Source organism: Monodelphis domestica, chromosome 1, assembly GCF_027887165.1.
Source record: "Monodelphis domestica isolate mMonDom1 chromosome 1, mMonDom1.pri, whole genome shotgun sequence".
NCBI lineage: Eukaryota > Metazoa > Chordata > Mammalia > Didelphimorphia > Didelphidae > Monodelphis > Monodelphis domestica.
In genome coordinates, this window is record NC_077227.1 from 476833735 (window position 1) to 476859233 (window position 25499).

General features: G+C 35.2%; 1 protein-coding gene across 5 annotated transcripts in view; it reads left to right on the forward strand.

The window, feature by feature from the left end:
- The window catches only part of TRAF2 (TNF receptor associated factor 2), a 65031-nt gene that overhangs the window by 34572 nt on the left and 4960 nt on the right, over positions 1 to 25499 (forward strand). For 3 of the 5 annotated variants that reach the window (XM_056812727.1, XM_007475391.3, XM_007475393.3), the window contains 4 exons: positions 10467 to 10628; positions 16099 to 16173; positions 22422 to 22496; positions 24102 to 24449. In XM_056812727.1, coding sequence (XP_056668705.1) covers positions 10467 to 10628; positions 16099 to 16173; positions 22422 to 22496; positions 24102 to 24449 — 660 coding nt within the window. The remainder of the gene's footprint in view (positions 1 to 10466; positions 10629 to 16098; positions 16174 to 22421; positions 22497 to 24101; positions 24450 to 25499) is intronic. The other 2 variants (XM_007475392.3, XM_056812728.1) reach the window with 1 other exon arrangement.

Here is a 25499-nt window from a genome sequence, read left to right on the forward strand (position 1 = left end):
AATACAAGAATAGTCTTAAATTAACAATAATAATAACTGACATTTACTGGATAGAATATTTTAAGGTTTTCAAAGAGCTTTATATATAATATCTCATTGGACCCTCGCCTCACAAAAGTTCTATAAGGCAGATACTACAAGTATTATTGTTATTTCCATTTGACAGATATAGAAATTGGTGCTTGGAGAGATTAAGTGAGTTGCCCACAATCAGCAGCTAGTAAATATCAGAGAATAGAAAGGTTATTAGGATCACTTCTCTGATTGTTTGCTTAAATACAAATATATATTTAAATTGGAAGTGAGCTAGGGCACAATCTGGCCTTTCATGAAATAGAATTCGACCTACTTTGGATTTTTGAAATAGCCTAACCCTTTGTCCACCCAGATGGCTATCTGATCAGAAAGCCTGTGAGGGGTGTATGGGGCTGCCATTTGCATGAGTGCAAATAAATGGTGGCTCTGTGAGAAGAGACCGATCACCATGTTTCACAGTTTCTCTTGTATAGTTTTTTTCTGCCTGTACCAGAGTTACAGAATATCTGAAAGTCCTGAACACAAGTGTATTTAGTGGTGGGGCAGCTTTGTAGAAACTGTGTCTCCATAGATTCACTCCACAGACCGCAGCCAAAAAATGTGGGCTGTGGGCTGTGGGCTGTAATCGTAACTCCTGCCAGGCATGCAGTGTGGAAAGTCCCTAGTTGTGCCATTTGAGAACAGCGTCGGAAAGTACCTAAGAGGAGTCATTGTTTGTTCATTTGAAAAGGGCAAAGTTTTTCTGTAGGGACTCCTGGTTAGCTTTTGATTATGAATGATAAAGCCATATCACTGGCTTTTAAAATTAGTAAATGTCACAGGTCCTGAAAAAAGGTGAAATGCCCATAAAGTTTAAACAAAACTACCTCTGGCACTAACATTTCCTTTTACTTCTTAAAACTAGCAAAATCATTTTCTGTTTAGGCTGCTCAAAATACATTTGTATCTACTCTTAATTCCAAGTTGTATGGATTATTTGGTAAGCTGTAGAAAACTATAAAATACTTGAATTAAAGTCAGAAAAATCCCATTTGGCTTTTGAAGGTCATTTTTGCAGTTTGTTTTTAACTGTTGATAGAAAATTCAAAATTTTAAAAATCCATGTGCTATAGATAAGTTAAAAATCTTTGAGTCAGATGGGTCTCATTCATACTTTTTAAGTTTTAAATTGACTATAATTGAATGAAAAATTTGATGACTCAGATGTTAATTTAGGTAAGGTTGATGAGAGAAAAATAGGAACTTCCTTTTAGTTATAAAATTGTAGTCAGAGTTTCTTGGCAGCTGGGAAGGACAGGGCAGTAGTATCTGCTACAGTATAGGAACTCTAGATTCGTCTAGGGATTAAGACAGTAAAGCAGTTCATCTAAATCCATAGTGATACAGGATTTAAATCAGCTCAATGGGAATTGGATTTGTACAGCTTAATCTTTAGCCATTTGGAATTGTTGATGAAATCTTATTTATTAAAGCCAAGAAACAAAACCAGTTAATTGGACTGAGAGAATTAATATACATTGTTAAATTCAAGACATAGACAACATTGGTCTTGGTTCACATATGTATTGGAATTCAAGTTTTCTAAGTAAAATGAATTAATATTTTAGATTGTATGCTTCTGTTTTAGAAACTCCAAATATTTTCCAGGGTTTTTCTGAAATTGGCAAAAAATGGTTTTGGAAAAGAGGATTTCCTCAGGATATTTAAACAAGCATTTTCCCATTTCACACACTGATATCTCACCCCCACTTAACCACATTTTATGTAGGACCCATAGTGATTTTTCTACTTACTGTTTTTGTGGCAAGATTGAACTCTTCTATTATAGACTTGGGTTTTTTTTTTATAATGATTGTATTACTAAAATTGATTTTGAGATTCTCTGACCAGCCTTTAAAGTTTCTGTTAATATAGATTTTAATATAATGCCTATTAGCCTTCAGTGTTGCTTTTGTAAATTTAGGAATACTTATAAATTCAATTAAGTGTGTACTTAATGGCATTAGAACCTTAAGTGCTATGAGGAAAGATTTACTGGAAGCTTTCATTTCTATTTGAACACGCCCTTAACAGGATTTTAAAAGCAAGCTACTGTTGATAGGCTGATTGGAAGAAAGGGCTCTTGCCTTATGTGGGGTTATACTTGGATACCTTGAGAGGGAGGTTGAACAGATGTAGACCTATCTCATTAATGTTAATGAGTTTGTGGATTCGATGTTCAGGCCCTAAAGATAAAAGTCTCAGAACTAAATGTGAGGGGAAAAGTAGTCTGAAGAAAAAAGCAAATGGTGTTTAGATACAAGGTCTGAAAAGTCAATCCAAACCCTTCTCTATGACAGGTTTGCCCCAAGGGCTGACTGTATGTGAGATTGAATAGACCAAGTGCTGAGAAAAGAGGTTACAACACAGATTGTATTAGTCATTCTCTGAAACTTTCATATATTTCTGCTTACTCCTAAAATATCTAATCTTTGCTCTTAGCAGCTGTGTTAATTCACATGGAATGAAAATACTCAGCAAACATATTTGTGGATACTTAAAACTGTAGAGCTATACAAGAGTAAACCAAATCTGTATTTTCTGGCATGTTGCTTTAGTCAAATTGTTCTCCAGAGAATCCTTGAAAAATTCCTCAAAGCTTTATAACTCATGTGATAAAACAACCACTGAACCAATTGGGTATCATTGGAAAGCAAATATTAATATTAGGGAGAGCCCCAGATAGTCAATATTTAAACTTAATCTGATTTATGAAAGCAGAAAAAATGATGAAAATGTAATAAGGTCAGAGAAGTTCTATCTAACAAATAATGCTGTCCACCATCTTTAAAGGGACCATCCCTGTAATAGACTTAATTTCTTTAATGTAAGCCCAGCTACTGCCCAAAATTCAGAATGATGACTTTGGTTAAAATTTGTGGATTTTTAAAAAATTCCTATATTCCCAATTTATATATTACATTTGAATGTTTGAAAGCTTCTTAATTCTTGAACTTTTGTAAAAGTTATATATCAGGGAAAGAAAACATAGTCAGGGGATAGTTTTGATTTAGATAAGATCTTTCATATTTCATTGAGCTCTTTCAGCCTTTGGCAAAGCAATTCTTTGTTATGATGCAAAAACTCATGAATGCAATGTGTTATATCCAATCTTCATATGAACAGTTGGACCTTTTGGCTCTTCTTTTACATAAATAATTATATACTACATCATACCAGTCAATACTATCATAGTCGCCAATCTCAGAATATAGGTTGTGTTCTCTAATTACTAAATTCTCAATGCAAAGATAATGCATAGCAAACTATATTTTGTTTGAGAATATAAAAATAGATAAAAACAGTACTTGCCCCCAGTGTATGCACTTTGTGATCTAGCTCTACTGGCCTACTTGCTACTCCTTGAACATGACACTACTTCTATCTCTTTGCCTTCGCACTGGCTGTCTCCCAAACCCCTTTACCTCTACCTCCTAGAATCCCTGACTTCCTTCAAGACTTAGCTGAAGTATTGCTTTCTTCATGAGGTCTTTCCTGGGCCTTTCAGTTGCTAGAACCTTCTTTTCTAAAATTACCTTCCATCTAATCTGCATGTATGTGGTATGCACTTATTTGTGTTCATGTTGTCCTTAATATTAGAATGCAAGCTCCTTGAGGGCAAAGGATATTTTTTTCCTTTTTTATATCCCCAGTACTTAGCATAGTACCTAGGACATAATAATCAATCAATAAATGCCCTTTGTTTGTTTGGTTGATTTATTGATCTGATAAGACAAATACCAAAATTATCTATTAAAACAATTTTAGCTTTTATTTTTATTTTTTTAAATCCTTACTTTCTGTCTTAATAACAACTTTAAATAGAAAGGCAAGGACTAGCCAAATGAGGGATTACATTAATTGCTCCTTAACTTGCCCAGGGCCACAGTTAGGAAGTGTTTGAAGCCAGATTTGAACCCAGGTCCTCCTAATTCCAGGCCTGGCACTCTTTGTCCATTGTGCCACCTAACTGCCTCCATGTTTAACTTTTAATTTTTGCATTTAGAACCATCCATTAACTAGCTTGCTATTTATTATTTCTCAGTACTCCAATTCAAGCCTTCTCTAATTAGATTTGTTTTCCTTACCTTCTAAAATCGATGTCTCAATTTCATGTCTCTGTGAAAACTAACTTCTCAGACAGTTTTCAGAAGAAGACGTGCAAATTATTAATATTCTTTTTTTGGTGTAAAAACTGGAAGCAGTTAAACAGAAATTAGGTTTGGGCCAATATTTTGTGCCACATAAAACAATAAATTCAAAATAGGTATTAATACTGGACCTATGATTAAGAGTAACACCATTTCTTTAAATTAGTAGGGAGTAAGTACTTTATGCCAATATGGAAAGTTCTTAACTAAATGAGGAATGGGGAAAATAAATTTTTTTTTGTAAATTTCATTGAAAAGCTTTTTCACAGAATCAGTGCAAAAATAATAAAGAGCAACTCTTGCCTGGGGAGAAAATTCTTTGCATCAGATATCTCTGAAATACAAAATAAATAAGAGCTATTCCCTAATGGATCAGTGGTCAAAGCATATAGACAAATAATTATCCAGTGAAGTGCAAGCTATTAGCAGCTTTGTGAAAAACTGCTCTAAATCACTGATAGAAGAAATGCAAATCAAAATGATTTTGTAGTTTCAGACCCAATTAATTGGCAGAGTTGAAAAAATATAGGAATAGTCAGCATTTGTGAAGTTAGTGGAAAGAAAGACACACTGATACATTGCTGGTGGAATTGAGAATTGGTAAAACAATTCTAGAAATCACTTTGGAATTACTTTTAAGAAGTAGATAAAATGTTTTCACCAAAGCTTTGACCCTGAGATCCCACTGATTGATAGGTATGTGCCTCAAGGATGTCAAAAGACAGAAAATGCCATATGTTTCAAAATTGTCAATGGCACTTTTTGTAGTCACAAAGAACCTGAAATAGACTAAATGCCCATCAGTTGAAGGATAGTCAAGAAATTTTGGTGTATAAATGTATCTGCTACAAGATTGGCAAATATGAGAAATTCAGAAAAGCACTGGAAGATTTATGTGAACTGTAACAAAAGCAGGAAAACAATAGTATTGGAAAGGAGAGAAAAAGAAATTTGATACCAGATAACTATAATGACCAAGCTCTTTTGAGAAGAATTGAGAAACTTCACTTTTCCTCTCCTAATTAGAAAGGTGGGAGATTATAGGTATATAATATTACATATACTGTCACAATCAAGGTATTGCTTAGTTTTGGTAAAGTGATTCTCTTTTAAAAATCTTTGCTCTGGGGGCAGCTGGGGTAACTCAGTGGATGGAGAGCCAGACCTAGAGACAGGAGATCCTACCTTCAAATCTGGCCTCAAACATTTCCCAGCTGTGTGACCCTGGGCAAGTCTCTTAACCCCCATTGCCTAGCCCTTACTGCTCTTCTGCCTTGGAACCAATACACAGAATTGATTCTAAGGAGGGAAGGGAAGGGTTTTAAAAAAAATTTTTGCTGTGAAGGACAGTTTGCTTGGTAGGAGATAGGGGAGGGATATGTTCAGAAATAAATATGATTGTAAACTAAAAACATAAAAAATAAGATAAAAGAAAATGCTGTGTAGAAGTTCCAAATGACCAATTTTCCCCTTTATTTTAACATTCATTTTTTAAGAACTTTGAATTTCATTCTCTTCCTTCATCCCTTCCCTACCCATTGAGAAGACAAGCAGTTTGATAGCAATTATATATGTGTTCATGTAAAAAAATTTCTGTAATAGCCTTGTTGCCAAAACACACAAATAACAACAATAAAAAGCAAGAAACATAAAGTGAAAAAGAAAAAAATTGTTTTGGATCTATGTTCAGATCTCTCAAGGTGGATAGCATTTTTCATCATGGAAATTTTTCATTGGAATTGTTTCACATCATTGTACTGATCACCAAGTCTTTCACAGTTGATCATTATTACAATATTGCTGTTACTCTGTACAATGTTCTTCTGGTTTTATTCACTTAAATTTACATCAGTTTATATAAATCTTCTCAGGTTTTTCAGAAACCATCCTGCCTATGATTTCTTATAGCACAATTTGTGTTCCATCTTGACCATATACCCAACTTGTTCAGCTGTTCTCCAATAATGAGCATACCCTCAGTTTCCAATTCTTTGCCATCAAAAACAAATTGCTATAAATATTTTTGTACATATAGGTCCCTTTCCCTCCAAATCACTAATAATTAAGAGAAATTCCTATTAAAACATCCTTGTGGTTTTACCTTGCATCACACTTAATCATATTGTCAAAGATAACAAAAGATCAAAATTATAAATATGGAAGGGACTATTTTTTCCCCTCTGTGCCACAGTTTCCTATTCTGTAAAATGAGGGAGTTGGAATTAATTTTTCTGCAGCCCTTTTCAGTGCTTGCTTACATTGTGATACTATGAATAAAGCCAAGGATTTGGAGTCAGAGGACCTGTGTTTAATTGATCCCAGAGGGCAGAACCAAAAGCGATAGGTAGACAAAGATTCAATCTCAAGTTTGATGTCAGGAAAATTCTACTTCTGAGCAGTTTTATTATTCATAATTAAAACTATTCAGGAGTAGAATGGGTCTTTGAAGGTCTTCAAGCAAAAGATGGTTAACAATTTGTCAGATGTTTTATAGTAGTAGATATGTTTCTGTTATATGGTTCTTCAGGTGTAGATAGGACTCTGCATAGCTAGATAAGTGCTAAGTTCTCTGCCAATTTTGGAATTCTTGATTCTTTCATGTACTGTTGGTAGAAGTGTGAATTGGAACAAGGTAGTCTGTAAAATAATTTGGAACTCTATTAGAAAGGTCATTAAACTTCACATAACCTGTGGTCCAATGACATCACTACTGATTATGTGCCCCAAGGAAGGTAAAGGTCTCATATATACAAAAATATATTTAGCAGAATTTTTATGGTAGGAAAAACCTTCTAATAAAGTGAATGCTTTTCTTTGGACATTGTTTAAATAAATCGTAGTGTATTTATGTAATGTAGGAGTTCTTAAACTTTTTTAAGACATGAAATAAGATATATAAGATTACAAAGGAAACTAATTATATCGAAATATAGGTATCTATATTTCTTTCTTTTTTTTTTAAACCCTTACCTTCTGTCTTGGAATCAATACTATATATTGGTTCCAAGGCAGAAGAATGGTAAGGGCTAGGCAACAGGGGTCAAGTGACTTGCCCAGGGTCATACAGCTGGGAAGTGTCTGAGGTCAGATTTGAACCCCAGACCTCCCATCTCTAGGCCTGGCTCTCAATCCACTGAGCCACCCAGCTGCCCCCTAGGTATCTATATTTCTAAAAATTCACAGCCACGTTAGGGTCTGTGGACCCAGGTTAAGAACTGCTGATATAATGCAATATTATTACATCATATAAAATGGCATGTGAAATATATACAGAAATTTGGGTTATTAACATGAACTGACTTAGAGTAAACAATGGGTATCTGCACTAAACCTGCTGTCAATATGATGAGTGTTGGGAATGAACAGCCACCAAACTACTGCCTTAGGAGGAAGATTGCTAATAAATTTGATAATGAAATCATTTTGGCCATACTTACTCAGTATAGTTGTATTTTATGTTTTAATTAAAAAAATTTTAACACATTTTCTTTATGTAGACTTTTATTAGGTCTTACTTAGATTACTGATATTGCAAGATTTGCTTTCAAATTCTAAAAGCATTTACTAAAGACCCAAAAAAATAAATGTATACTGTTTATATTTGGTACTACTTGATATGTCATCGGAAAGCCATCCATATAAAAGTATGGCCTGTACTAATACAATTGCAATACTATCCATCTGTCATTGCTTCAGACCTTCTGGAAAGCATTAAAAGCTCATGTGAAACTGAAGGAATACTTTTCATGAGACAGCATAAGGGAGAGGTGCTCACTATAGGTTTAGTGGTCCTCCAGAATCTTCATCTACCATGACCACCAACTCAGGACCTGTTATTAGAGAGGTTTGGTAAGCTTTTAGAACAAAAAAAGAATTAAAGAGCTCTGCCAGCTTGCGTGGAAAGACATTTTGATAATCTTTCTAGAGTCCAGGGCAATATCCAGTTGTCCTTTCAGATGCTGTAGTTAGTGCTTATCCCTGTTTGTTGGCACAGAACATGCCATGTTTTTAGAATGTCTTAATTAGGCCACTTACACTGAATTCAGTCATTTTTAGGGGAAAGGGAAGATGAGAACAATTTGTTCCAGTAGCCATAAAGGTGGCAGAAGAAGGTGCTGAGGAGCATTTCAAATTTGATTAGGCAGTGAAGAAGCCATGGTCATCTTCTGCATTTCAAGCCATTGCCAGTCTTTTTTCTTTTGTCCTGCCACTGGACTTAAGTGACTGGAAGAGAAAGTGAAGCCAATGACCTTGTGCAACTCTGCCTCACCTAAATCCAGTTTATGAACAAGTTAAAAGATATTGCCAGTGATATCATTTTGATCATCTTCCATTGATTACCATGTATCCATTCCTGTGTTAAGCACTATGGGTAAAACAAAAAAAAAAGTAGTCTTCTTATAGTTCTAGTCCTCAAGAAGTTTAAAATCATTACTACATTGTCTTCCACTTGGTTAAATAGAATATTAAAAGTCTTACTGCTGTTTTTGAAGTTTTAAACTGTTAAAAGTTAAAAACTGCCCTAAGACTAGGAGATACCCTGTATATTGCCTTGGATTGTTTTTGTTTTTGTTTTCACATAAGTATACTTGTCCCTCTGGTAAGATGGTAAATTCCTTGAGGACAGGAACTACAAGTAAGCCTGCCTTTAAAAAATTTATTCACAATGCTTATCACAATTTAAAAAAAAAACACTTACTATACACTAAATGAATAAAAAGTTTTATGAAAAAATTTATTTTAAGGAAAGATTAATACAGGGACAATTAGGTTGGTGGCAAAATGGAGAAAATTTTAAAATACTTGAAATAAAGCAAATATGAGAAGAGAAGGCGATAAACAGGAATAGGTGAAGAAGAACAGCAAAGGTATAGGTAGGGAACAGTGCCTAACCTCTAACTAATGCTACTAACCTAATTGTTAGTAGTATAGATATATGGAGGGATTTTTTTCCCCTCAGTAATTGAAATTGCATTGACTCAACTACATTTTCTTGACTCTGGCTAAAATCATATTAATTGTCTTCAGAGCAGCTGCCGTGGGTGTTAGAAGGGAGCCTCTGGCTTACAGAAGTGATGATAAGGGCAGATTGGTGGGTTGAGCCTTTTAAAATGAAAGGCATCGAGGCAGTGAGGTGGCTCAGCAGACAGAAAGCCAAGCCTGGAGATTGGAGGTCCTGAGTTCAAATCTGGCCCCAAACACTTCCTAGCTGTGTGACCCTGGGCAAATCGTTTAAGCCCCATTGCCTAGCCCTTACTGATCTTCTGCCTTGGAGCCAATACATAGTACTGATTCTAAGACAGAAGGTAATGGTGGTGGTTTTTGATAATAAATAAATAAAATGAAAGTAAAAAATAGTTTACATTCTTTAAAACTTGATGTTTCCCTTCGACAGACACATTTGGGAATTTGGCATTTGGTCTTTGGTAGCTTGGCACTGTGAGCTAAACTGAACACCTAGAGGAAGAAATGACAATGTTAGATAGCAGATCAAAAGTATGCCTGTTGAGGGTTTGAGTAACATAAAAGTGAGGAGCCCAGATAGTGGAAAAATCTAACAGAAAATTAAACAAACACTGAGAAAAGGAGAATATCTCCCTTGCCTAACTCTCTGGGCTGTTGATGGTATGAGAGGCATGCTTCTTCTGAGGACTATTCTTCTAGAGTTCTATTACTCTAAAAAAATGGGAAAGTGCATGTGAAAAGAAAAGAATTTATTCCTCTAGCTGCTGCCACAACCAACAGCTCTAAAGGTATCTACTTGATGGATTTAAAAAGAGGTGATGGTTCTGTTTCCTCTTCAGTAAAGTCTGGAGGAGATTTCATCATTCTTCTCATTTTGGTTTTCCCTTTCAATGTATCATAAGATCATATTTTGATAATTTTATTTTTTCTACAGCTATCCCAGCCATATCAGTAAGGAATTTTTGTTGATCAACTTGTTCATTTTGTCCATTCTCTGATTTACTGAAAAATGCAAAAGAAGAAGCATTCCTCCAGCCTATGACCATCACTGCAGTCCAGTCTTGACTAGTTTGCAATTAGTGTCTTTAGAGCAGCATTTTAAACCTAATTCCAGAATAAGAAAATGAGGGTGTATACACATAGGACCCTCTTCTTGTGTGGCACTGTCAGGGAGTTAGTTAAGTTGGCTGATAAAACAGCAGATCTCTATATCAGTGACTCCCAGTTAGCCTCCCATTGTTTGCTCTATTGAACCTACTCCCTTTGTTGCCACAGAGCTGCCATGAAGGACACTGCTCATTCATGCTAATCGAGTGCCCAGCATGTAAGTGGATGATCAAACTGGGTGAGAAGGAGCATCATTCTGAGCGGGAATGCCCAAAGAGAAGCCTCAACTGCAGATACTGCAAAGCTCTTTTCTACTATCCTGATATTAAGGTACGAGACCCAAAGCAGGAGTCATTTGGTCACATCACATTAGTTCTGCCTTTTCACCCAAATTTACTGATTTAGGATCTGTGATGATCTGTGATGATAGATTCAGTAGAACAAGAGAGATGATAATTTTGGGGACCCTAAAACTGAGTTATTTTTTAATTATAAAATGCTGGTAGGTTATTAATAGTATGCAAGTAATACAGTAACCTTGATGGTTTTTAAATCTGCAAAGTATTCTTTTTTTGTGGTTTTATTTTTTATTTTTATTCATCTTTGTTCTCTAAACAAAGAATTGCACTGTGGGTGAGTTGTGTGGTAGGCAGCATGACTTAAGTTTTGGATATGTAAAAGTGACTGTAGTACTTGAAATGTTTTCATGCTCCATTTGGCATTTCTTGTGATGCCCTGTGATTATTTCAAGATGAAAAAATTAATTGGTTGGAGACCATCTATGATATTCTGTGTTGGAAAACCTGATACAATCTTGCGGTACTCTCCTTGGATCCCAAACTTAAGGCTGCAGTGGGGCTCAGAAAAAACTGACATTGGAGTTGGAGGTGGTGGGCAAGAGAACATAAGCAGAGAGCAATGCCTTCTAGAACCAACCTTCAGATTAAGCAGTCTTTATCTTCACTAGGAATCCTGGTTGATTTTTAAAAAACATGGGCCCTATTATGTGATGAAGGCAGTGCAATTGAGAGCTTTCCTTTGTTCCTGTTTTCTTTCCTGTCTTTTACAGTTCAGTTCAACAAACTTTTATTTAAATACATACTTCGTGTTAGACTTCTGGAGGTGATCTCAATATGAAATCATTGTGCTGGTTGTAAAAGTCAGTTATTGGACTTGAAACAGATGCACATGAAATCTATTCAGTTGCCTTGGATTTGGTATTGTTAGATTGAGTGATTGTATAGAAAATTTAATTTTGAATGGAGTGAGTAGAAAATGATCTATGGGAGTGGGGAGTTTGATAGACATGCAATAGAAGATTATTTGAGATGGTCCATTGATACATTGGTATTATTTTTGATTGTGGTAGAAGTGAATGTGTTAAAAAAATTGCTCAGTTCTCTTTTCTAACATCTGACATTTTATAATCTTAAAAGTATTTTGTCATAAAGCAGATAAATGGTTTTTTAAAAAAAGATTCTGGTGGCAATACTTTTAGGGGTTTGGTTCAAGCTCTTTTAGTATTTATATAGAACAAAAACAATTGCTAATTAACTTGGTAACTGATTTATTGGAACAATAAAAACAGGTAGCCAAAAGATGTGATTTAATATATTTTTGGAGTTACCTTTTATATAACAACATGATATGTAACAATGATATGATACTAAAGATTATCCAAGAGAAATACATTCTTACATTAGCTATGTCCAAGAATCTATCATTCTTTTTTTTCCTCCCTTTCCTCCCACCTCTTTCCCCTCTCCAGAAGAGCACATAATATGACATAGGTTGTGCATATATTATCATATGATACATATTTCCCTGTTAATCATTTTTTGAAACAAGACACATATTACTTACACTAGAGAAAATTTTCAAGGAAATAAAGTGAAGAATGGTATTCTTCAATTTGCATTCAGATTCTGTCCCTTCTTTGGCAGTCGATAGCCTTTTTCATCATGAGCCTCTTGGGGTTGTCCTGAATGCTTGCCTTGTTCATGATAATAGTTGTCATTCACAGTCGATTATCATACATTATTATTATTATTATTACTGTGTATATAACATTCTCCTGGTTCTTTGAACTTCACTTTTCATCACTTCATAGTCTTTCCAGATTTTTCTTGTTTGTCATTTCTTACTGTATACTATTCCATTACAATTATATACTATCAACCATTGATGGGCATCCCTCAGGTTTCAGATCTTTGCTGCCCCAAAAATAGTTGCTATAAATATTTTAGAGCACACAGTTTCTTTTTCTTTTTCCTTGATCATCTTAGGAAATAAACTCAATAATGTATTACTGTGTCAAAAGATATACATAGTTTTATAACTCTTTGAGTATAATTCTAGATTCCTCTCCAAAATGGTTAGCCAATCTGATAAGTCTGAGATGATAACTCAATGTTGTTTTGATTTGCATTTTTCTCTAATCAATAATGACTTGGAGCAGTTTTTCATATAGTTATACATTGCATTGATTTCTTTATCCAAGAACTTCCTGCTCATATATTTTGACTCTTATCAATTGAGGAATGGTTCATTATTCTTATATATTTGACAGTTTTCTATATATTTTAGAAATGAAACCTGTATTCAAGAAACTGTTCATAAAATTTTTCCCCAACTTACTGTTTTCCTTCTAATCTTGGCTACATTAGTTTTAATTATACAAAACCTTTTTCAATTTAATGTATTCAAAATGATCAATTTTACATTTCACAGTGCTTTCTATCATTTATTCAAATTTTTTTCTGATCCAGAAATTTGATAATTAATATATTCTCTGTTGTTCTAATTCATTTATATCTCCCTTTATACCTAAGTCATGTATCCATTTTGATCTTATCTTGGTAAATGGTGTAATGTATTTGTCTTTATCTAGTTTCTGCTAGACTGCTTTCTAGTTTTCTCAACAATTTTTACCAAATGATGAATTCTTATTCCAAAAACTTGGAACTTTATCTTTGTCAAATATAAGGTTGCTATACTCTTTTACAACTGTTGTATGTCTCTTCTATGTTGTGTAATTAATTTTTGTACCCTTGAACTAGGATTCCCAGCACCCCGCTTTCTTTCACATGTTTGTGCTGGGAATCGTAGTTTAAGGGTACAGAAATTAATTACACAGTGTCACGGATCTATTAATTCTATCATCCAGTACTAGATAGTTTTGACTCCTTTATAATATAGTTTGAAATCTGTAACTTCTAGACTTCCTTCCTTAAATTTTTTTCATTATTTCCTTTTATATTCTTGACTTTTTATTTTTCCAAATGAACTTTATTATTTTATTAGACCAGTGTTAATAGGAAACATCTTGTTTCCAAAGAGTTTTAGCCATTTTGTTTCATTTAGTAGGAATATTTGAGGAATAGAAAGATTGAAGGTTTATGAGTGACAATACAAGGTGTATGAATCAGAATTTCTATCTTCTTTCCTTCTACTCTTTTACCTCCCCCACTGGAAAAAACAAAAAGGAAAAACCAAAACTCTTGCAACATATAAGCATAGTTAAGCATAACATATTTTCATATTGACAATATCCAAAGACATATATCTCTTTTTACATATTAATCCAATTAATCCATCAGACTTGATCATTAAATAGTTCTTAATTCTTTCAGAATTGTTGGTTTTTATAAAATAGATAGTATAGTATAAATTGTTCTTCTGGTTTTGCTCACTTCATTCTCAATCAATCCAAGCACATCTTCCAGGTCTCTCTGAGGCCTTCTCTTTGATTTCTTAAAGCACAATACATTCATTTTTTTAAGAATTGAAGTTATTTATTTAGGAATATTTTTCCACAGATACATGAATCATATTCCTTCCCTCCCCTTCTCCCACCCTCCTCCCATAGTCAAGCAGCAATTCCACTGGGTTTTACGTGTGTCGTTGATCAAGACCTATTTCCATTCAATACATTCTTATATACCATAATTGGTTCAGCCATTGTTCAGCTGATTGACACCCCTTTAGTTTCCAATTCTTTGCCACTACAGGAGGAGCTACTGAAAATATATTGTACTATGTATTTTTCATTTTTTTCCTCTTTTTATGAAACTTACTGGGATGTAAGCATCATAATAGTATTGCTGAGTTAAAGGGAATGCAAGGTTTAGTAACTTTTTGGGCTAGTTATAAATTGCATTTCAGAATGACTATCAATTTGCAGCTCCACCAACAGTGTATTGTTGTGCCTTTTTTCCATCTTCTTTTTTCATTTATCAATCTGATAGGGGTCAGGTGGAACCTCAGAATTTCATTAATTTGTATTTCTCTAATTATTAGGGATTTGGAAGATTTTTTTTCCATATGACTACAGGTCGATTGGATTTCTTTACTTGATAATTGCCTATTGAAATCCTTTAATCACAGTTACTTTTTAATAAATATAAATTAATCACCAAACATTTGTTAAGTCTTTACTATGTTCCCAGCATTGTGCTAAATGCAGAGATAGAGAAGAAATGCATTAAAGGAGTACAAGGAGAACTAACTTAAAAATAAGACCTGACATATAAAGGGTGTCCCCAAAAAGTCTTAGTGTAGTTTTAAGCTATTAATATTCATTAGCTTAAAATGGCACTAAGATTTTTGGGAACATTTATATATATGGTGTTTGTAGTAAAGGCAAGCTAAAATGTTAGTAATTGTCCTTAGATTACTGATATTTCTTTCAATGTGGTTATATAAAGCACCTAAACCTATAGGAATATTGTTGACTAGCCCGGGAAGTCTTTAAGTAGGGTGTAGCATGCTGATTTCAGAACCTTTGGCAAACTTGCTTTCTAAGGAGCTTTGACAGGAAAGATGAAATGCTCTCCTTAGCTCTCACTCCCTAAACCTCTTAGTTTAGAGCCAACAAGTTTTTGACCTAGGAAGTTTCTTAATTTCTCACCTTTTCTCCCTCTCCCTTCCCTCCATCCCTTCCTTCCTTCCCTCCCTTTCCTTTTCTACCCTTTGCCCCCGCACTTCCCTTCCTCTCCTCAATCCCCTGTGCTACTTACTTAGCTACCTGGGAAATTAAATTTAGGCTTAAATAGTCATGGCAACATTTGTAAATAGAAGCCCCTTGAAAAGGGTTTCAATTTCTGTATTTAAAAGATTCAGATATCAGTCTCATGGGAAGAGACCTTTTTTCATGGTTTTAAGAGACTATATAAATGCTCATTGGATAGAGCAGCAGGCCTGGAGATGGGAGGTCCTAGGTTCAAATGTGACTTCAGACACTTCCTAGCCATGGGACCCTGGCCAAGTTACTTAATCCCACTTGCCTAAATTTACCATTCTTTTGCCTTAGAACCAGTACTTAGTATTTATTTTTAAACAGAAGATAAGGATTTTTTTTTTAAAGAAAAAGAAATTGTATACAGTAACAGCAATATTGGCCGGTGATTATCTGTGAAAACTTGGCTATTCTCAGCAACACAATAATCTGGGACAATCCTGAAATGCCTGTGACAGGGAATACTATCCACCTCCAGAGAAAGAATTGTTGAAACTGTCTTTCACATCAGTTTATCTTTGGTTTTATTTTGGGGGTTTGGTTATGTATGCTTACAACAATGACCAATATGGAAGTGTGTTTTGCATGTCAATAAAAATAAAAAGAAACAAGCTATAAATGGAAGAATTTTTCAAGACTTATTGATTAATCTTCTTTCCCAGGTGGGCTATTTTATGTAGGATTAGGGGAAAATGGAGAAGCTGATTTAGGGGAGAAGAAATTCAGTCCAGGGTCAGTTCTGACTGTTATCCTTAATGATTCTTGTTATTTCTTTTGTTGAAGGCCCATGATGAGATCTGTCCCAAGTTTCCCTTGACTTGTGAAGGCTGTGGTAAGAAGAAAATTCTTCGAGAGAAAGTGAGTTGAGTTTCTTTCATATATTTTTAGACTGAGGATATCAGAATGTTATTCATCTTGTAAATGTTTCATTTATATTGAATGACATTTAAACAATATAGACTCAGACCTTAAGAGACCCAGAAAAGAAAAAAAAATGATTGGCCCACTTGCAGGCTTTGCAAATAAGAGCAGTAATGAGTAGAAATGTATATCATCCTTCCATTGGCAGTATATTGGTAGTGCAGTGTCAAAAAACAGAAGTTCTTATTTTTCCAGTAAAAATTATAACATGCAAATAGCCAAGTGACTTGTTCTAATGATTTTCTTTAAATGTTTTTTAAAAAATTTTTTTTCAGCAAATTTTCTATTACGTGATTCCTACATTTTACCTTGGACCTTATTTAGCACTTAGTTTCGTGTATCTTTTATGCACTTGTCTCTACTCGAGTATTGCCATAGCCTCTCTAATTGTTCTTCTCACATGAAGGTTATCCTCTTTATTTCATCCTCCACATGGCTGCCAAATTTATATTCATAAAGCACAAGTCTGACTATGTCACTCCTCTCTTCAGGAAGCTTTAGTAGCTCCTGATTGTCTCTAGGACACCTATATTTGCCATTTAAAGTCATACACTGGCTTTAGTCTGTCTTTCTAGGCTGATTACTCATTATTGCCCCTGCGTTATTTTTAGTCCTGTGATAACTTACCAGACAATATTATTTCATTTTAAGAGAATTGCATCCTAGGTGAGATTTTAGCAGTTAATTCAGTATAATTACAGCAGGAACAAAAGCATTGAAGGTTTGTGAATAAAAAAATAATTTTTTGGTGACAAATAAGTTCTACAAACTTTAGGAAATAGTCATTTGTTTCAAGACTTGGGATTCTTCTGATAGCTGCTTAGATGTTCTTAGGACACTTGTATTGTCCTAGACATGTCTTGAAGAAACCTTTAGAAGAAGAGGTCTTTTGACCTGTCATCTGTCTAGGAATTTGAATGCTGTATTCATTTAGTATATATTTACTGAGTATCTATTGTATGCCAAAATACTTAACTTTTATAAGTAATAGAAGAAATAGATTCTTTAAAAAAAAAAGATAGATTACTGACTAGGATAGACTTTTTTTTTAAACTAAAGGTAATTATCCATAATTAAAAGAGGAAATAGGAGTTTTTTAAAAGCATTGCTTTGGGGACAGCTAGATGGCTCAGTGGATAGAGAGCCTGACCTGGAGATGAGAGGTCCTGGGTTCAAATCTGGATTCATACTTCCTAACTCTGTGATCCTGGCAAAGTCACTTAACCTCAGTTGCCCAGCTCTTACCACTCTTCTGCCTTGAAACTAATACTTAGTATGAATTCTCAGATGGCAGGTAAAATTAAAAAAAAAAATCTTGCTCCTAAAGCATTACTTCTGCCTGCAGTTTTGATGTATATAGCATTATTAATGTTGATGGAAATCTATATAATCCACTGAGTTTTATGGCATTTTTCCCCTAAGTAGGTCAAAAGTTTTCATTTGTATTTACTTCATAGTTATTACAGTGTTCCTCTAAGTCAGTGAAACCAGTAAACATTCCCATTTTAAAGATGGAGAAATAAAGCACTGATGATTGATTACCATGCTTAACAAAGGCCCCAGTGTCATAAAATCATGTTAAAATTAAGAAGTAGTGGGAAAAGCGTTATATTTGGAGTTAAAGAACCTGAGTTCAATCCCCAGCTGTACCTGTTTAACAAAATGATCTGACAGTTTCCATGTCTGGCCAAATATGCAGTATTCTGAACCCACAGTCCCCTATATCTCTACCGAAATTTCTTTTTCCTTCTCCAGGATCAGAATTGGTCAAAACAACTGCTTAGTATTACACTTCTTTTTTGTTTATGTTATTAAAATCATCATGTATATTGTTCTGGTTCTACTTACTTTGCTCTTCATCAGTTTGTATGAGTTTCCCGTGTATCTCTGTTCTTATGTTCTTTTTTAATTAGAGCTTGGTAATATTCCTTGATAGTTACAGACCATATTCCTTTAAGCCATTTTTGGGCAGATAATTAACCTCTTTAGGCTTTTGTTTCCTCATCTGTAAACTAAACTAAAGATGATCTCTAATGTCTTTTGCAGTTCTAATTCTGTGATCCTATGAAAGAATCATGTCATTTAGTTCTTGCTTTTCTGTTCATGTTTCTACTTTCTTCTCAGTTAAACTATATTAAACAGTTGTTGTTATAACCTATTTCAAGTGTCCCAGCAAAGCTTCACTTGGTATCTCATTCTCATATTGATTCTTTCAATTTATAAGTAAATTAAACTCATTTACTTCATCTTGTAGTTCCATGTGCATTTCCCCTTGCTGTGGAGGTGAATAATATTTTATTCCTCTAACTGAGGAGTGTTTAATATTGAAGACTATTGCTGATTTACCTTTGAGGAAATTTTTCTCATTTCTAGATCATAATTTGTCAAAATATCTGGCTGTATACAACTTTGAGAAAATTTTTACCCTTATATTGAAGCATTCCAACCTTCATAATTAGTGAAGCAAACAGTATTGATGGTATGTAGTTGGAAAACATGTATTATCAAACATTGTGATGGCTAAGAGAAATAATATGAAAAAGGCTGGAAAATTGGCTGGAGCCAGATTGTGAAGTGAAATCCAGCCAGATTATTGAAATGAAAACCTAAGGAATTCATCTTTTATCCAATAGAATGTAAGTTTGTTGAGGACAGGGACTATTTTCATTACTTATCTTGCATTCCCAAGACTTAGCACAGTACCTGACAGGTGGTATATGCCAAATAAATACTAGTAAGTCTCAGAGGCAGTAGGAATCACTCAAGATTTTTGAAAAGAAGAATGAGAGTCAAACCTTTGCTTTAGGCAAATTATATTGGCTATGTGTAGAGGATGAATTGCAGAGGGTAAAGATCAGAAGAAAGATGATTTCAGTAGTCCAATAGGATGTGGGTTTTAGACTGGGTGGGTGGCTAGATAAATGGAGAGAAAGGGATAATTATGAGATGCTATGCATGTAGCATACTTCTACTCATACTGATAAGACTAGTTCCCAGATCATGGCTCTAAGGTTCTCTCAGCGCTCTAGAATTTACTTTGAGATGTTGGCAAGTATCCATTCCAGAGCCTCTCTCCATCCTTATTGTAAGGTAACTATCATTTACTTAGCCCAAACTTCAGTAGCTTTTAGAAAGAAGTATTTAGTAGAAGGTGAGGTAAAAACAGTTGATATGAAACATCTTCCAAACCAGTCCAACACATTCTCCCACAAGTACAAGGGAATGCAGGCTCAAGCCTAGAGATCACATCTTGGTTGCTAAAAGTTTTTTTCTCCTCTTCTTGGGGTGCTCAAGATGTTTGCCTTAGGCATAGTTAGTGTAAGTTATTTTCTGGGCTTCTTGTACCACGAATTTGCTTTTCTGCATCACATCCAGGCTCTATTCTGCTGTCCATGCACACACTGACTGCTGCTGTCCTGGGGAATGTTGGTAGGACACTGATGAGAAGATAGGAAGTCCAAAATCCTCAGGACCTTTGAAAGTTGTAAGGGCCCCCTCCAGTGGAAGAATGGGAAAGATGACCTAGGCCATGGCAAAAGCTGAGCCATTTTCCTCCCTCCCAAGTAGCTCCTCTTCAGGGGTGTTGTGGGAATGCTTTTTCTTGGCATTTGCTCATTCTAGTCTCAGGACCATATACTGGCTTGATATTTTAGAAATGACTCCTAATGAGTTTTAATTTTTTTTTTCAATTTTTAATAAGTTTCCTTAACCAATCCAGATATATTTGCTATGCAATTTCACTTTGGCTGATCAAGGATTTTTACTGTGCATCATCATTCATACTATAACTAACATATAGCACTTATGCTATGCCAGGCACAGTGCTAAGTGCTTTGAAATCATCATCTCTTTTGATCATTACAACAGCTCTAGAAGTAGGTACTGTTATTAACCCCATTTTGCAGACTTGTCCAGGTCATATAACTAGTAAGTATCTGATGCAGGATTTGAAATCAGATCTTCTTGACTCAGCCTAGTTGCCGATTAGATATATAAAAAGTAATGGAGAATAAAGAGTTGTGAATGACTCCAAGATTATAGGTGCCTAGAAGATTGGTGGTGCCCTCAAGTGAAATAGAGTAGTTTGGGATGTGAGCTCCTTGAAAACCAAAACTGCTCATTATTGCCTTTGTATGATAGCACCTCATGCAATACCTGGCACATATAGTAGAAATTTAACAAATGCTTGTTGAGTGATTGACTGGAAAAGGAACACAGATTAGGGGAAGGTAATGAGTTCCGTTTTGGACATGTCTTTGAGATGCCCACAGGACATTTGGCAGAGATGTCAAGTAGACACTTGGGTTTGGAACTCCTAAGAGACTGGATACATAAAATTGGAAGAGTTGATAATTAAGCCTACTGGAGTGGATGAACTCTTCAAGATAAAATGTAGAAAGAGAAGACTAGAGGGACCCAGGACAGAGCCTTAGACAGTAATTAGGGGGAAGAAAGGAAAGAACCAACAAAGGGGACTAACTAGTGTTCAGATAGGTAGTTGAGAACCAAAAGAGAATAGTGTTATGAAAACACAAGGAGAGAATATGAAAAAAGAAATGATCAGCAGGTCAAGGATGAAGATCAAAAAAGACTTATTTTTAGCATTTGTTTGGTAGACTTGAAGAAAAAGGGCAGTTTCTATAATTAGGTCAAAAGCCACCTAGTAAGGAGTTAAAATGGAAGTGAAGAAGATAGATGTAGAAGGCTTTTTCTGAGAGTTTTTTTTTTTTGGCTATGAATCAGTCAAAAAGGATTTAATATAGGGGGCTAGGTGGCTCAATGGATTTAGAGACAGGAGATTCTAGGTTCAAATCTGGCCTCAGACACTTCCCAGCTGTGTGACCCTGGGCAAGTCCCTTAACCCCCATTGTCTAGGCCCTTACCACTTTTCTGCCTTGGAACCAATACATAGTATTGATTCTAAGGTGGCGGTAAGGGTTTAAAAAAATAAAAAGATTTAATGTGAATGGAAGGGAAATTTTGAAATGATAGGGTTGTAAGGGACAAGTGAAAATTTTTCAAGGATGGAGGAAACCTGAGTCTTTGTGTAAAGTGAAAGAAAGGAATCAATACATAAGGAGAAATTGAAAATGTATGTAAGAGAGAAACAATCACAGGCATGTGCTTCTCATTGGAAATACCAGGGGATGGTATTTAAAGAGTACAAGTAGAAGGGTGGACTTAGCAAGTAGAGGAGTCATGTATTTATCAGAGATTGGAGCAAAGGAAGAAAGAAGGAATGGAAAAATAATATAAAGAGTTTCGAGGTATCAAATATGAAGGAATAAGAAGCTCCTCATAGATAACTTTTATTTCTCAATAAAGGAGGAGGCAAAGTCCTCTGCTGAGAAGGAGGAGGAAGCAGGATGATACCTTTCTCCTTTGATGTCTTGCCCCTCTGTGAAAGGAAGCTCTTCTGTGTACTTGTCCAATTCTTGTAGTAAGAAATCAAAAACTCCTTGAGGATCAGGACTGTTTCCTTTTTCATGTTTTTGTATCTCCCTAGTGCCTAGCACATAAAGATTCAGAGACAAAGAGTTGAAACACAAGGGATCCAGCATGCTCCAGTGATCCTTCTCAAAGAGAGAGATTTGCATGTGTCTCAGAACTTTTATTGGAGAGTTTAAGAATGTGGAGTGGGAGGTAGCTAATGAACATGTGACATGGCATAGGTTTCAACATTGGTTCAATTGACAATCACTTAATCAAAGAGGAGGAGGTTAATCGAACATATGACTTGCTATGGAAGTGGTCTAACAAGGTAGGAGCTAGGACCCTGTGGCAAATAATGTCCTGCTCAGGAATTCTTTTGTCCTTTGGACTGAAGATTTGGAAATACAATAATCAATAAGTAACATGGCCATGAGTCTGGTATATGAACACATAAGATAAAATATCAATACATCAATAATACTTTCAAGATGCTAATATACCTGGTATGCTACATGCTTAATATTTGTTGAATTAATCATTTATGTGTTGTCTTTCTCTCTCTCTCTCTCTCTCTCTCTCTCTCTCTCTCTCTCTCTCTCTCTCTCTCTCTCTCTCTCTCTCTCTCTCTCTCTCTCTCTCTCTCTCTCTCTCTCTCTCTCTCTCTCTCTCTCTCTCTCTCTCTCTCTCTCTCTCTCTCTCTCTCTCTCTCTCTCTCTCTCTCTCTCTCTCTCTCTCTCTCTCTCTCTGTTTAGTTTCAGGACCATGTCAAGGCCTGTGGCAAATGCAAAGGCCCTTGCAAATTCCATGTTGTTGGCTGTACTGAAATGGTGAGTTTATTTGGAGTGGCAGAAGGCTGTTGCTGAGTGTCTAGCTCTTAAAGAGAGATCGAAAATAACTGAATCCTATCCTTATAGGTTTTTCTGTTTCAAGAGATAAAACATTACAAAACCCAGAATGACTCTTACATCTGAAGTTGTTATTCTGCTGTCTCAATTTGTTAAGATCATATTATTTTAGATAAAATGTATGCCTTATCTTACACTCTCATGAATAAATCTGACAGCTCTTAATGTGGTTCCTAACATTCTATATGCTAAGGGATTGTCATGTCATGGGATTGCTTCTTTTCAAAATTTAAACAGTAATTTGAAGCAAGCAGTTTCAGCCCTCCAAAGAACTTAACACTTGGTGGAAAGACAAAATATATACGCAATTTGCCATAAAAACAATTAGGAAATAAAGCTCAAAAGACTCAAAATAATAATGGAATGAATTTAAAATATTCAGTTCCAAGAGCTAACCTGCTTTTCATCAGGAAAGCTTACTAGAATAAGTAAGGTTTGAGTCACCGAATGTAGATGTTTAGAGATAGTCATGATAATGCAATAAAATTACCAGTATAAAAATAAATACAAAATGGTTTAATAAGCAAAATTTCCTCTATGAGACTATCTGGCCTCATACCACCAGTAACACATTGTGTTGAGCATGCTGTATACACAATTATAAATAATACAATCTATCTTTTAACACAAGAAACTTTCCAATCCATTTGTCAAATACTTCTGATTTTATGACTTAAAAGGGTAAATTGATTTATATACAATTAAGGAAACTTCATGGACCTGATTTATATACAATTAAGGAAACTTCATGGACCAAGATGAGGATTTAAGTAAAACTTGCAGTGTAGAAACTTAAGATATGAAAAAGTACTCTACATTAATTTACTTGAGGGTTAGTATCAGCTCTGCAGAAATTTAGTCTTTTGCAAAGGAGCTCTGTTGAAGGCTGGGATAAGCCCCCAAAGTTATATCTGAGCTCCTCAAAAGAAGATATTTTATACATTGATAGAGATATTTATGTTCAAAATACAGATGATCTGGTCAGTTACATTGATTTCGAAAAGTAAAAAGAATTGCCATAAGTTTTTATTATATTCAAATTTTTACATGATACTTCAAATTGGAATTTTATGTGTTTTGAATCTTGAGTGTAAAATGTAACTGAATTACCTGTAAATCAATAATGGATACACAGGGGGCAGCTAGCTGGCTCAATGGCCAGGACTAGAGACAGGAAGTTGTGGGTTCAAATCTAGATGTGACCCTGATTTCTTAGCCTTTATTGTTCTCCTTTGGAACCAATACTTAAAATTGATTCTATGACAGTAGATAAGAGTTTAAAATAATAATAACAGATATACTGGTATTCTTGAAGAGGGTTGGGGGCGGGGGGGCATAATTGGTCAGTTTTAAAATTTTGTTTCTCCAGAATTTATCACAAAATAAAAATGTTAAGGCATCTTTGAGGTCCTTTAAGTGAATATATTTCTTTATTTCACTTCTTGAGTTAGAATTGTAATCCCCTTCTTTGTAAATCTTTGTTACTGAAAGCTGTAATCACTTAACAGCTGGCCCTCTTTTCTCTAGGTGGAAAATGAGAAGCAGCAAGATCATGAAAATCAGAAAGTAGCTGAGCACCTCTGCATGTTGTTAAACTTTGTCCTTGAGGCCAGGCATTTCCATGGAGACATTGGTCCCCTCCTTGGCCAAGGTGACATGGGGGGCTGGGGAAACAACTCATTGGCCTTAGGGCCAGAGATGTCCAAGTCTACAGAGCTGTTGGAGAGATGTGAAACCTTGGAAAGAAAAACAGTCACTTTTGAGAACATTGTCTGTGTCTTGAACCGAGAAGTAGAGAGAGTGTCCATGACAGCTGAGGCTTGCAGCAGGCAGCACCGCCTGGACCAGGAGAAAATTGAAACTCTCAGTAGCAAGGTCTGTAAAGTTGGGGAGTTGCAAAAAGGTCTTCTTCCTTTGGAACTATATTTGTGCTTGCATGTCCCCATGTGTGTTGCATGTTTAGTGCTCTGACCATTCATACTGCTTATTTAAATCTTGGACTTCAGAAGCATAGAATTTTAGAGCCGGAAGAGACACTAGATGTCATCTAGGCCAGCCATTCCATTTTATATGTGAAGAAACCACGGTCACACAGCTACTTAGTGACAGGTTACTATTGTACTTCAGTGATGAACTTGGGGGCTGATTATCTGACTAGAGGCTTCTAAAAAGGTGTCGTAAGACTTAATTTCCTTATTCCCAAAATCCTTGTCAGGTGAACATTAGCTGTTACCTTAATTGTTATGTTGTTTTCAAGAAGTAGAAATCTACTGTTGCTACTTTTTGCATCTTTCTCATTGACCACAATGGTAGAAATATCCCTGGGGCTGGGTGTCTGACGATGTTCTATAGAAGCAACATTCATAGTTGTGTTTTCTGTGTTGTTCTCATTTTTTTCCCTTAAAAATCCTTACTTTCTGTCTTAGAATCAGTACTAAGTATCAGTTCTAAGGCAGAAGAGAGGTAAGGGCGAGGCAATTGGGACTAAATGACTTACCCAGGGTCTCACAGATCTGAAGCTAAATTTGAACGTAGGACATTCCATCTCTAAGCCTGGCTTTCTATCCACTCAGCCATCTAGCTGCCCCAGCTTTCATAGTTTTTGAGTTATCTCTTTTAGTCTTAGTGCTCTAGAATCTCAATTCCCAGATATTTGGAAAAGGGTTTGTACTATAAACACTAGTTAAATACAATACATTCTTTCAAGGAACAATCCGTAGAGATGCCTCCAGAAAAATCTCTTGAAAATTTCTATTTTTCAAGAAATTGATAATAAATTCACATGAAGAATTGGAATTGTTTTGTTTTGCCAAGTTGGATTTCAGTGGCAGATTATATTCTTTCTAGCTTTCCCCATAATCTTGAGGGCACTCTTGATGGAATTTGTGTCAGAAGATGTCAACAAAACCCCAATCATACCTATGG